The 14,850-nt window shown below is 39.0% G+C and overlaps 1 protein-coding gene across 1 annotated transcript in view; it reads left to right on the forward strand.

Annotated features, from left to right (window-relative positions):
- Nucleotides 1-14,850, forward strand: part of LOC126336396 (mitogen-activated protein kinase kinase kinase 7-like) — a 156,014-nt gene that overhangs the window by 84,271 nt on the left and 56,893 nt on the right. Inside the window, exon 9 of the mRNA XM_050000073.1 lies at nt 4,697-4,892. Coding sequence (XP_049856030.1) covers nt 4,697-4,892 — 196 coding nt within the window. The remainder of the gene's footprint in view (nt 1-4,696; nt 4,893-14,850) is intronic.

A 14,850-nucleotide genomic window follows, 5' to 3' on the forward strand; every position in this document is an offset into this window, starting at 1 on the left:
TCGTGCAGTTGTGGTGACCACTGTGTCTGGATGGCATAGTGGTCAGCAATCTGTCTGGTAAGCAGGATACCTGCATTCAAATCTCAGTCCAGCACAAATTTTCAACTTGACCATTTTGTGTCTTTATTCATAGTTGCTGCGAGATCAAAATGGTACCAGTTTTTGTTTGGTTTATAGTTACCCTTAAAAGTAAGGCACTTTCTCATATTGAAAAATTACATAGGTTTGCAGATCCATTGTGAGAAGATTATTTTTGAGGTGTGTCAGCAAGATGTTGATTTATTGTTTATTGATTTTATATTAGTACATTTGACAATTCATTACCCAAGATGTGAGCTGCCTGTTTGGGAAGTTAGCAGTTGCACATGGGAAGAGAATATGTTCTACTGGTACCCATCTAAAAACTAATGCTTGTCTAATGCCAAATACTATTCCACAGAAGTATAGTGGCTGGATTCGACGGATTTCGGACTTACTACTGCTGATTACTGAATTGGTACTTTCTACCACTATCATACCTACTGATGATGTCATTATCACTGTCATTATTATTGTTGACCATAAATTAATGACAGTTTCATGTTTCGTTGTATTAACTGTGTGGTGTATTGAAAAATAATCCTCTTGACATTTATATCTGTGACTAACATGAAGGCCGTCTTTGTTTTCTCACTGTAAAACAGTTTCCTTCCATTAATGTAATTTCATTGCATTATGAATGTAAATACCTTATTTTCGTCCTCTGTAGACCATATGAGTCTGATTGTGTTTAAATCTGGAGTTTCAGGAGGTAATCTTAAAAGCTAAATGTCCATGTTTGCCACAGACATCATCAGTTTAAATATTTCAAGTATTTTTTATTATTTTGAACATTATTGTTGGAAATATTTCTCCGAAAAATTTTCAAATTATATACAAATACAAGAAAAATGTACTTGACAGACAGTAGCAGGTGCAAACATGTAGACAAGCGTTAAATTGTTTGCTTTTGAAACCAGTGGTTCCCTCTTTTGATAAAAGAGAGAAAAGAGTTGGAAGAAAATAGACTGGTAAGGCTTAAGGTAAATTGCCAGTGAACGGCTGGAAAAACAGTAATAATTTTCATAAAAGTTTATGAGGGTCTGACTACATAATGTGAACTGTGAATGCAAAGAAATTTTAGGACAATGAAAGTGTTTTGAGGATGAAGATTTTGGTATAAGAATAATCAGAATAGCTTCAGTATAAACTTTTATATATAAACATTTATGTTGGTCAGTAATTTAAAATTTTTCCTTCCAGTCCTATTTGAAGTCTATAGATTTATTAAATACTTTTCCTAGATGCTTAAAATTTATGACATTGTTATCTAAAAAGTAGGCTACAATAAATGATTTCAGTCAATAGTTTTTATACTATAAATACATAAATTAGACAATTAAAATCAAGGTAATTTTTTAAATAATTAATAAGGGTATGGTTTTCCTACTGGTGATAGTAAGCTGGTGTCTGTAGTCTACCTTTCTCCAAATTATAGTCTGAAATATCACAAAAAAATTCAGACCTCTAGCTCAATTTTTTTTTATTTTTTATTTTTTTTAAATTGCATAAAATAAATATGTCAGAAAATTTGATTCTTGGGAAATTCAGTTTAAAGGCACATTTCATCTGTTACTCACATCTGTTGTTCTTAAAACCCTCCAGTTCCATAATATTCTTGATCTGTGTGTTCCTCATCTTGTCTCTTACTTTTCTTGCTCCTCTGTGCTACTCTGGCCTCTTTAGTTTCCTCAAGAACCCATTTTTCATGCTGAATTTTTTGTTCCATGGCTTCCCTATTTGCTTCCAGTCTTAGCAAGCGACTCCAAACAAGTGACAGTAAGAGAATCGCATAAATTAGACACACCGCGAGCGCATAAATTACCCTAACTCCTCGCTCCCTTCACTTACAAGCTTCAAACTTTGATACCGCCAAGCAACCACCGACCTTAGTACGTGATGTCAGTTTCAACTTAATACACACTTTCTTTCCCAGGGAAAAATGCTCTCAAAGACGGAAATACAAATTGAAAAACCAATTAAAGGAACTCAGAGAAAAGTCTTATTACAAATTAAACACTGTTACTTTCCCTCAGTTGTACTGTGAAATCTTGTTTCTTTTCGCATGTCACGCTTCTAGGTCAATGCAGACACGGTTGTTACAGCATACCGGCATATATTTAAATTTGTTTTTAAAGATGTTTGCAATGTCCAAATCAATTCATTTTACTACCAAAATGTTCACAAAACTCTAAATAGTGGTGACTACTAGCAAGGATAGTGCTGAGTTACATTCTTATACTTAGCCTGGATTATGATGTGCTCTCACAATGGATCGACTGGCCATTGTGCATCATCACTTTTTACTAAGGAGACTGCAGCTGCAAGGAACCAATGCTCCGGCATGTGTCCACACTAACCAGACATACTGCCACGCTTATGTCTTACTGGAAATCCACCATTGTCCCATTAATGTCCAGGTGCAATGTGAGAGGCTGCATCTTGTGTACTGCTGTTATGGGTACGGGTGCAAGATAGCATGTAGTGTGCTGACAACTGATGTACTTACTGCACACAGGCCAAAGCAGACAGTTGCAAGATGCCTTGGTTTGTGACATGCAAAACAGATGGTGTCATAGAAATGGCAGTTACATCATTGATGGTGTGGGCTGCAATTTGGACATGCTTTGATGACACCAACTTTTTGGGTGTCCTTTGACAGTGATGGGAAGGAAAACGTTGCATTAGCCCCCACTCACTTTGGGACTCATTGATGGTGAATAAAGTGCTTCCATTGGTGCTCATCTACCGAAGATGGGTGCAGGGGATCCACTAACTAATGAATCTTGTGTGAGCACACTCCTGTATGAATGGGTGTTTGGTAAATCGGATGATGGCATTGCTTGGAAGCCACCAGTTGATTGTAGAGAACAACGGTGGCTAACACTACTGACTATGTCGACACCAGAAGAATTGTGAAACATAGCTTGCGCTGATGTAAGCTTTGGCAATTTTTAACATGTCACTCAAGGTGGAATCGGATGCCTCTAAAGCCGTCACATTGATTTCTCAATCAGGAGCAAGACGGATAATAACCTCACAGATTAAGGTGTTTGCATACGAAGTATCACACTGTTACAGGAAAAATCACACTTGCGTGCCAAGCCTGGTAAGCCATCAGCCAGTGTTGAGTAGGATAGCTTAACACATTAATTATACTTGAGCCTAGCTACAATGAAGTGAATTTAGTGACTGTAGTAACCACTCAGCAAGCCACAAACATCAGAAAAAGTCAAACTACTAGGATCTGAGAGGGCATAATTTTTGCACCATTTCATACAGTTTACTGCTAGAAGAGGGTAAGAGTGCACACCTATGTCCAGGGTCAGTTATTTGACTTGCCTTGCAGAGAAGCAGCTCATCAAAACAAGCAAATGTCACAGGTGGAGGCAAGCAAACTGCTGTCACCCACTGTTGTTGATTTTGCAGCAGCCGTAACAGCAGTATTGCTGGTGGAATTCTTAATGTTTTTCTCGCTGTTTCTGTAGTTGTTGCCGCTGGAAATCCCAGTGTTTTTCCTGCTGTTGCAACTCCTGCTGTCACAGTCTTAGAAATTCAGGATTCATACTTCACTGAAATAGTTGTATGGTGAGAAAACTATCATTGCCACTTTTCTATCCTACTCTGCATGAGTAGAACACAGTTCATGATAACTTGCTTTCCTGCTAACATAGAGACTGGCAGAACAAAACAGGTGGTTCTGGAAGTAAATGACAGTGGAGGTAACAAAGTAAATAGACACTCAAAACAATTCCAGAGCATAGTAGAGTTGTCTTAAGTGTGTATACGAAAGACCAGGGACACTCCAAATCACAAATGTAAATTGGGCAAGGTCAAAACTCTGTTATTCAATGGGACATAGCTAAAGGCTTCAGAGACTAGTGAGAGACTGCCTAGCAATAGGTGGCCTGCGGTATTTAGCGTTAAAACAATTGTCAGAGGGTAGCACCACATTGTTTGACTGCCGTGGCTGCTGTATATCAGGAAGGTGCAAGCAAGGTTATCATTTGTAGTCGATGTATGTCTGACATATTTTCCCTAGCAATACTTAGACTAGACAGGGAATTGGAATCAGTATTGGATACTAAAGGAACTGCAGGTGAGACGTAACTGTCAACATCCCCGCAGTATGAAGAAATTTGTGGATTTGAGATGATTATCCGAGCACAGGCAGTGTTTTATATGGTGTTAGTATCATGTCTTCTTAAGGTGACAGTTTTTTCCTCTGGTGTGCTTAATTCACTAAGTGTTTTTGGACTGCATTGAATAGGCTCTGTGAATGCAGAGATACGTGCAGCAAGTGTCAATCAACTTTTTCCCCTACCTTAACAAACCAAATTAAAGCTAGTATGTGTGCATATCTCCAAGCTCTAGCCACAGTGCCCAGACTGTACAGTTCACTAAAGTATGCACAGTCTGAAATAAGTTCCATTTTGCTCTGTAGTTTGGAGAGATACAGAACACCACTAAAATTAGAGATTAAACATAAAAAATGAACTTTTTACACAATTTGGATGTCCACGTTTTACCACATCTTTTGATAAACATGTTGTTCAGTCGTCCTATCTATTCCACAGATCATGTAGAAGTATAATATTTTTAATGTTTACCTTTGCAGTATCCTTGGACACTGGAACCGAAGGATCAAGATAGAGGCAGAAGATCCACTGAAGGAATAAGGTTGAGGGAACCCAACCCGTATATAGGTTGGCAATCAGATGATGATATGAGGAAGACAAGACCTGGCACTATAGAAATAATGAAGACAACTGGGTCTGACAAGTCAGTGCTTGTACAAAATGCACCAACAAGTGGTAAGTATTTAGTGACAGATCATACATCAACACTTAAAAGATCTCAGGACCACATGTCGTGCAGATATGACTATAATTTGCTTGTAATTTACCAGTGATGGTGGTGATACACTTCGTTGCAAAGTTTTCCTCTTTACCCTAACTCGTGAGTCACAGTAACATCTTTCCACTAGTAATTGTGCTTCTTCTAGATTACTGTGCTTTAAATCTGGTAATGTATGCATTTTGTTTACATAGAGACTGTCCTTAAGTAAAATCTGCAGAAGAGAATGTGACTAATAAAGTTAGGGGACATCAGGAGCTCGTATATGTGGTCAGGTAAGAAGTGTTCTATAAATCCAGTGACTGGGTCTGTGATAGATTTTATTTACGTGGCAATATTAAGTTATTTTCATGGTCCAGTGATGCGTAAATCGAGAAGTAGCACATGACACACATGTTGTTTTTGTGTATTAAGTGGTGATCTTTGTTTACATATCCAGAAAGAAGTAACGAGACTTCACTGAACTGTTTACATTAATAAAGCCAGACGGCGATAATAAATGATATTTTAGCTATGTAGATGACATCATTTTTGCCCAAGGTGAAGTACAGTGCTTAACATTAAAATAGCAGCACCATGAAGGCTGCATGCGACAGATGTCAAATTGGTATGAAATGCACTTCATACTTGCATATGCAACTTATCACTAGTTTAGCCAACTGCACAATATAGTTAGGATAGTAACACTATCTGTATTCTGAATATAAGAAAAGATCACTCATCTGGTTTCTGTTTCTTAAATCACAGTTGAATGTTGGCTGTTTCTGAGAAGATAGTGTTATACCTCACATTGGATGGAGCCATTTCTAATAGTGCATTTCATCATTTGAAAGCTTAGTTCAGAATGAGTCAAAAAGACTTCACAACTTCGGAATGATACAGAAATTTATTGAAGAAACTTACAGAATTGGTAGATGAGTCATTTTGTTACAAACAACTTTAAAATCAGTGCAACATGCATCTTGCGAAACTGACATTCCACAAAAGACAGTTTGGCAAGCGCTGTGTAGACGTTTACACTGAAACCATACAGATTCACATTGGCACAGCATATTAGAGATGCAGTTAGGGTTGCTCATGGGTAATTCTGTGTGGAAATGTTGCATGGGATAGATGACGACAAGATATTCCTGAACACAATAATCTTCAGTGATGAGTCAACATTTCGTATCAGTGACATGGTGAACACCCACAACTTCAGAAAACGAGGCAATAAAAATCCACACACAATCCTGGAAAACTTTCGTGACAACATCAAAGTTAATGTGTTTAGTGCCCTTAGCAAATTGCAAGCGTCGTGCCCTATCTTTTTCATGGAGAAAACTGTCACTGGTATTGTGTATCTGGACATGCTTGAAAACTTTTTAATTCCACAAATTGATGAAGACCACTGAGAAATATGGTTTACTACAAGCAAGATGGTGCACCACCTCATTTCCTTACGGAAGTGTGAGGTTTCATCTGTAATTGTTTCCCAAGTCGATGAATTGGCTAAGAGGGGCCAATCGCATGGCCACCTTGCTCCTCAGACATGATACCATTGGATTTCTTTCTCTGGTGTTTCATTAAAGACTGTTTGTATGTTCCTCCCCTACCAAACAATTTAACCAACCTGAAAAACCAAATTGAGGCTGCACAAGTTTGATTTGCTGCAATGAGTGAGGGAAGTAATTGATTACTGGTGAGATGTTTGCCGCATCACAAATGGTATTCACATCAAACCGAAGTGACACTTGACCCTTTTATGTGAAACTTGAAGCTGTTTGCTACAAAATAACACATCTGCCAATTCTATCTCAATAAATTTCTGTATCATTCCAGAGTTGTGAAGTCCCTTTTTACTCACCCTGTATTGAAGCCTTACCAATACTGCTGTTCATTGTTCCACGATATGGCTGCTTGCATTGGTTGAGATCCCACATTCTCTCATATTTATATGAAATGTATGGGTTCAGGTGGGCCACACTCAACATCATGTAGGGTCTCAAAAGGCCCCACATGCTGATGCCCAAGAGCACAGACGTATTATTCACTGAGCCATGTTGGATTCACACTGTGACAAAGTCTGGATCACCATGGACTATCAGCAAAGGAAACAGTTTTGCAGGTTCCCATGATGGGATAGCAGAGTGATACATCCTGGCATTGGTGCACCCCAGAGAGCAATGGACACAAGAATGACACTACAGCATCTTTTCGGACGAGTCTCAGTTCTGTGTGGAGCATGATGGATTGTTTATCATGTTGTTGATGCTCTTAGGAGGCCGAATGTTGCCAGACGGCATCCTTTATCATCATACAGGCTCAATATGTTGCATGATAAAAAGGAGTACCATTAGATACATTACATGAGCACCTTTGGTTCGCATGTTTGGTAATTTGCGACAAAACCATTATATTTTTGGTGTATTAAAACTGGTGGTTTGTGCTCTGTCGTCAAGGTTTCCATAAAATTATCTGTCAACCAGATAAACCGAGACCACGTGCTGCCCTTGCTGTCCCAATCTACTTTGATAAAGAGGGTGTTAGAGTTCAGTCCTGGCCAGCACAGTTTTCGAAAACACTTGGGTGTGGGTTACCAAGAGAATGGCAAGTTACAAGTCACCAACCACTATGACTGATGAACTCTGCCATGCACTTGAAGCTGCATGGAATTAGAGTAACTGATCAGAAAGAACATTATGACCACTGACCAACTATCGATACAAACCCGTCCAGGCATTAGCAGCATCATCTGGCGAGGCATGACTGCTAGTCAGCTGTCATGGGTGTCTTCAATATGTGACGTAACCAAGGTGAAACCATGGAGGACATTGCGAGTTTGGGTGGCCACACCTCATTACAGATGTCAGATGTCGTAGGCTAGGCAGACTGCTAAAACATGACATTCTAAGAACTGTGGTGGATCTAACACCAGACTTTAATGCTGGGTAGAATACAAGTGCGTCTGAACACACAGTGCTCCAAACACTCCTAATGATGGGCCTCCACAACAAATGACCCATGCATGTGCCAATATTAACAGTACACTGGCAATTATGACTGAAATGGGCACATGACCATTGGCACTGGATGTTGGCCTATTGCAGAGCATTGCATAGATGTGGCATCAAAGCTCACCGCCCCCTCGCCAGAATTTATGGGAATTAGGTGAGTTGTGTGTGCAGGTGTGGAGCCAGCTCCCTCCAGCAACCTACCAAGACCTGATTGCTTCCAATGCATAGCTACTATTATCCGTGCCAAAGGTGGCATACCAGCTGTTAGGTGGGTGGTCATAATGTTCTGGTTGATCAGAGTATCTGCCGTCCAAGCTCACTTTGACTCCTGTCCGGCTGGATTCGACCTTTTGTTGCTACCTAAAGTGGCATCTCTCTGTGCTAAACTTCACATCTTGTATACGCCCAAATCAACTGCAAATTTGAACCGTGTGGGTGTCATACTGTGCTGTATAAGCACAATAAGTAATATTTTCGTATTTGCTATCATTCTTGATGGAATTTTAATGGCCAGCAGTGTATTTGGGAAGTGGAAATAAGTGGAATAAAGGTTCTGGGAACACTAAGAAGCAATTCTGATGTCAGATACTTGCAGCTCTGTACCTTGGCTAAACACTAATTTGTGCATATCACTTTAGAAACAGAGAACCCAATGGAACAAGTGTACTATGGAGAGGATTACTTCTGCCCCACTGTGACACACTTGGCTGTGAATAAACTTCAGTTGTACCTTAAATTTCCTTGTTCACTTGACAAACATAAACACTAAAAGTTACTGCAGAGAATAACATCATTTGGTAGTTTGTCATTAACAACTGGTGTGTACAATGTGGTCTCCTTTTTGAATTAAATCTCTTTCCCAGGCTCTACACCATGAAGTTTCCAACATCTATTTTGGAGGAATTGTGTGCATGTCTGGCAGGTTGAGTCTGCTTGGAGTGAGCCAGGATGTTTTGTAACACAATGCCTGTAACCAACCCCAGGACGTAAGATGATGTACATAGCAGTTTCAGATGGCATACAAAGAACAGGAGTGTAAGTTGAGATTAAGAGGCAGGAAAATAAACACAGATATCCCTTGTGCAGATAATATTCCAAAATACCTAGGCTGAAGATAACATAGAACTTCCTGGTGAAGCATAATAATTGAATATTAACCTTTGGGTACCAAGATCTTTACTGTAACATATGGAACACATTGGATGATTTGAAAATATTGCTATATGAAAAGAAATTGAAAGCAGTACAAATACTTCACATGGGAGGCATTTTGTGATGTGAACTATAGCGACCTTTTAAGGGAAAACTCTTCACTTTGCCTCCATCACATTGCCACACTGAGTAAAAATTCCTAATTATCTTGCTTTAAGACCTGAATTATTTCATCGGGAACAATGAGCTTTGCCTCACAAATTGTTGCTTTCTTCCTTGGTTTTCCTGAGTGTCGCATACCATTAACTGTTCTGAAAGATAAGTACTGTATTTATCCGAGTATTAGATGACCACCCCCCCTCCCCCCTTTTTTTTTAAAGGGCTCCTTGAGAAAAAAATTATTTTTGAAACATTCTGATTAATCAAAATTACAATTTTTGTAGATGCAAGGTATTGGCTTAAAAAGTTAACACTGCATCTATTCTAAATGTATACCATTATTCACTGTCTACATTTTGATCATACGAGAAGAAATAAAATAAACAAAAAGAAGTAGTTTACATTACCTTCACTGTCTGTTGTTTACTGTCATCTGTGGTATCACCGTTTTTAATCATCATCAACATTGACATCATCCCAACAGGACAGCTGCTTTGAAACTTATTTATATTATCATTGTCGCAAATATTCAGCATTTCTTCCAAATATATTCCTATTTCTGAGGTTATGGTTATGATGGGACCTGAGAACAACTGTGCTTTAAACACACAGCAGATTTTGTTTCTATGCTGATGTGAATGTTACAATGTCCCTCAGTCAATCTGCCGCTCCCTCATTGCTTGGGTAGAACCAGAAGCGGTCACACCCTCTATTGTTCCCGTCATACAGTGAGCATCGACAATATCACTGCATCAAATATGTTAGTATGCCACTGGACCCAATCTAGACTTTTAGCATCTCCTGCAGAAATGTATGCTATTATTGACTATTTGTCAGATTTTAAAGTAGTTTGATTCCGAGTACAAATGGATTCAGGCAAACTGAAGTTAAAAAGTGTTCAGAAAAAGCCAAAGTACATAGTATAGATTCCCATGCTTGGCAGCATAACAAAATTTTTCCACTCCCCTCCTCTCAATCATCATAGTTCTCAGCCTCAGCGAAGCTGGTGTCACTGTTCCCTCTCCAAGCCTTCTATAGTGCTGTGTTTGAACAAAAGCGAAACACAGTCACCAGTATCTTCTAGGGTGCGGGTCATACATAACAATAGCAGCTAGTACATAAATAAAAGATCGCAATCACAATTGAGTTCAGTTCTCGACTTTTCGCTCATCCTGTAACCTAGTGAAGTCTGATACTATATCCGCAGCCCGTGTTTCCATTGTAATTTATTCTTGCGATAACAATTGCAGTCTGTGTAATGTAATTTATTTCATCTGTTAGGCATTCAATTCTTGATTAATTTTCTTTTTCGTTTCATCTGAATGTCACCACCTTGTTCTGAAGCTGATTAAATGATGGTGATGTTTTTCCTGGTGTTCTATTACATGAATAGTGATGGAATTTCTCATTTGCAACTCACTTGGTAAATCATTGCAGTCTCTCGTAACCAAATAGAAACTGATATCGGTTCAGAATTGAGTAATGGTTTTTGAAGAACAAGCTTTTCTCCTTTGAATGGTACCTTTACTTGAAAATCAGCATAAATGTTTATATGTGGTATCCCTACATGTATGAGGAACATGAATAAGCTACTATGAACAGTATAGTGAACGCGTTATTGTAGCCGCGATAGATGTGAGCCCACACCCACCACAGTTTTATCAACTAGATCCACAGATGTGGAGGAGATTGAGGAAATGTATGATGAGATAAAAGAAATTATTCAGATAGTTAAGGGAGACAAAACTTTAATAGTCATGGGGAATTAGAATTCAATAATAGAAAAGGTAGAGAAAGAAAAATAATAGGTGAGTATGGACTGGAGGAAAGGAATGAAAGAGCAAGCCGCATGGTAGAATTTTGCACAGAGCGTAATGTAATTGTAGGTAACACTTGGATTAAGAATCTTGAAAGAAGGTTGCATAAGTAAAAGAGACTTGGAGACACCGTAAGGTTTTAGATTGATGTTACAGTTGTAAGACAGAGATTTTGGAATCAGGTTTGAAATCATTAGACATTTCTAGGGGCAGGGGCAGATGTGGATTCTGACCACAATTTATTGGTTGTGAACTACAGATTAAAACTGAAGAAACTGCGAAAACGGCAGGCTTTTAAGAAGATGGAACCGGGATGAACTGAAAGAATCATAGGTTGTAATAGGATTCAGAGGGAACAATTGACAAGAACGGGGCCAAGGAATACAACAGAAATGAATGGGTAGCTTTGAGAGATGAAATAGTGAAGGTAGCAGAGGATCAAGTAGGTAAAAAGACGGGGGCCAGTAGAAATCCTTGGGCAACACAGGAGATATTTAATTTCATCAGTGAGAGGAGAAAATGTAAAATGCAGTAAATGAAGCAGGCAAAAGGCAATACAGTCATCTAAAAAATGAGATAGACAGGAAATGCAAAATGGCTCAGCACAAATGGCTAGAGGACAAAAGTAAGGAGTAGGAGCATAAATCACTAGAGGTAAGATAGATGGTTCCTACGGGAAAATTAAAGAGACCTTTGGAGAAAAGAGAACTACGTGTATGAATATCAAGAGCACAAAAAAAGGAAAAAAAAAACCAACTGAGCAACGAAGGGAAAGCAGAAAGACGGAAGGAGTACTTAGAGGGTCTGTACAAGGGTACAAGGGAGGTGTACTTGATGGTAATTTTATGTAAATTGAAGAGAATGTAGATGAATATGAGAAGGGAGATGTGATACTGCATGAAGAATTTGATAAATCACTGAAAGACTTAAGTTGAAACAAGGCCCTGGAAGTAAACAACTTTCTGTTAGAGCTAGTGATAGCCTTGGGAGAGCCAGCCATGACAGGCCTCTTCCATTTGGTGAGCAAGATGTATGTGACAGGCGGAATACCCTCAGACTTCAAGAATAATATAATAATTCCAATTTCAAAGGAAGCAGGTGCTGAAAAGTGTGAATGTTACTGAACTATCAGTTTGATAAGTCACATTTGCAAAATACTGACACGAATCCCTTACAGAAGAATGGAAAAACTGGTGGAAGTTGACCTCGGGGAAGTTCAGTTTGAATTTCGGAGAAATGTAGGAACACGCGAAGCGTTACTGACCCTACGACTTCTCATACAAGATAGGTTAAGGAAAGGCAAAACTACGTTTATAGCATTTGTAGGCTTAGAGAAAGCTTTTGACTATGTAGACTGGAAATACTCTCTTTCAAATTTTAAAGGTGGCAGGGGTAAAATACAGGGAGTGAAAGGTTATTTACAATTTGTACAAAAACCAGATGGCTGGTATAAGAGTCGAAGAACACAAAAGGGAAGCAGTAATTGAGAAGAATGAGACAGGATTGCAGCCTGTCCCCAATGTTATTCAATCTGTATTTTGATATAAGCAGTAAAGGATACAAAATAAAAATTTAGAGTAGGAATTAAAGTCCTTGGAGAAGAAATAAAAACTTTGAAGTTTGTCGATGGCATTATCATTCTGTCACAGACAGCAAAGGAGTTGGAAGACCAGTTGAACGGAATGAACAGTGTATTGAAAACAGGATATAAGATGAACATCAAAAAAAGAAAATGAGAATAATGGAATGTACGAGGGTATTTCGGAAAGTAAAGATACACCGTACGCCAGAGGAACAGAAGAGTTTTGGCGAGCAAGTTGGCAACACTGGTGTTAACCTTGAACCGTTAGCTTTCTCCTCGCGGTTGTTTGGCAGTTGAACGTTGCTTTTGGTTGGAGTAGGTCGTGTTTAAAATGGCTGCACCGATTCAGAATCCCGCCAAATGCAAAGTGCGCTCCGTCATACACTTTCTTCATGCAAAAGGTCAGCGACCAATGGATATTCACAAAGAAATTGTTTCTATTTATGGGAACATTATGAAGTGACAAAATGTAATGAAATGGTGTCGTCATTTCTCTGAAGGTAGGGCTGATGTTCATGACGAACAAAGAACAGGTCGGCCATCTGTGATCTCTGATGCCCTTCTTCGGAGAATGGAGGAAGCAATTAGTGCGAATAGACGTCTCACATTGAAAGAATTGCATCAGATCATAATGGACGTGTCAATGACAACTCTTTATGACCTTGTGAAAGTCAAGTTAAGGGTACAGGAAATTGTGTGCGCACTGGGTTCCAAAACTGTTAATGGAAGAACACAAAAAGAAAATGATGGGCTTTGCATTCGAATTCCTCATACGCTGTGCTGAAGCAGGTGACGAGTTCCTTAATCACATTGTGACAGGTGACGAGACGTGGGTTTATCACCATACACCTGAATCCAAGCAACAATCAATGCAAAGGCGTCATTCAAATTCACCAAAAGCCAAGAAAAGCAAAACGTAGATTTCAGCGAAGAAAATCATGGCTTCTGTTTTTTGGGACAGACAAGGCATTCTTCTGTTGGAGTTTATGCATCCTGGAACGACAATTAATGCTGCTGCATATTGCCAGTCTATGAAACGTCTTGGAAGGGCAATTCAAAACAAATGCAGGGGAATGCTGACAAGTGGAGGCCGCTTGCTTCATGACAACACTCGGCCTCGCGCAGTGCTTGGAACCAAAGCACTACTCAAACAATTCAAATGGGACATATTGGACCATCCGCCATACAGCCCGGAACTTGTGTGCACCAACTTCCATGTCTTCCATTACCTGAAGTCACATCTTGGTGGAAGATTATTCCACGACGATGAAGAGATCAAAGATGAAGTTGAAATGTGGTTCCGACAACAGACGGCAACCTTCTATGGCTGTGGGATAAAAAAGCTTGTGCACTGACTTAACAAATGTTTGGATAATGGGGGTGATTATGTCGAAAAATAACAAATACTCCAGTTAATGAGATGTAACTGACGTTTTCTAAATAAATGTTCTATTTAAGGACTGTGAGCCATTGTATCTTTACTTTTCGAATTGCCCTTGTAGTTGAATTAAGTCAGGTAATTAGATTAGGAAATTAGACACTTAATAGTAAACGAGTTTTGCCATTTTGGAAACAAAATAACTGATGATGGTCAAAGTAGGGAGAATATAAAATGTGAACTGGCAATAGCAAGAAAAGCTTTTCAGAAGAAGAGAAACTTCTAGTATAGATTTAAGTGTTGGGAAGTACTTTCTGAAAGTATTTGTATGGAATGTAGCCATTTATGGAAGTGAAACATGGATGATAAACAGTTAAGACAAGAAGGGAGTAGAAGCTTTCGAAATGTGGTGCTACAGAAGAATGCTGAAGATTAGAAGAGTAGATTACATAACTAATTACGAGAAGGTACTGAATAGAATTGAGGAGAAGATAAATTTGTTGTACAGCCTTACAAGAAGAAGGAATCGGTTAGTAGGACACATTCTGAAGCATCAAGGTATCACCAATTTAGTACTAGAGGGAAACATGGTGGGTAAAAATTGTGGAGGTAGACCAAGAGATGAACACACTAAGCAGCTTCAGAAGGATGTAGGTTGCATTTGTTACTCGGAGATGAAGAGGCTGGCTTGCACAAAATAGAGTAGCATGGACAGCTGCATCAAACCAGTCTCTGGACTGAAGACCACAACAAGAACACACTCATAAGAGAAATTTTATTGCAAAACTGTACAAATACAACAAAAGTTTGTAAGTTGATAGAATTTAATGC

The sequence above is a fragment of the Schistocerca gregaria genome, chromosome 2 (assembly GCF_023897955.1).
Source record: "Schistocerca gregaria isolate iqSchGreg1 chromosome 2, iqSchGreg1.2, whole genome shotgun sequence".
In the NCBI taxonomy this organism is placed as follows: Eukaryota; Metazoa; Arthropoda; class Insecta; order Orthoptera; family Acrididae; genus Schistocerca; species Schistocerca gregaria.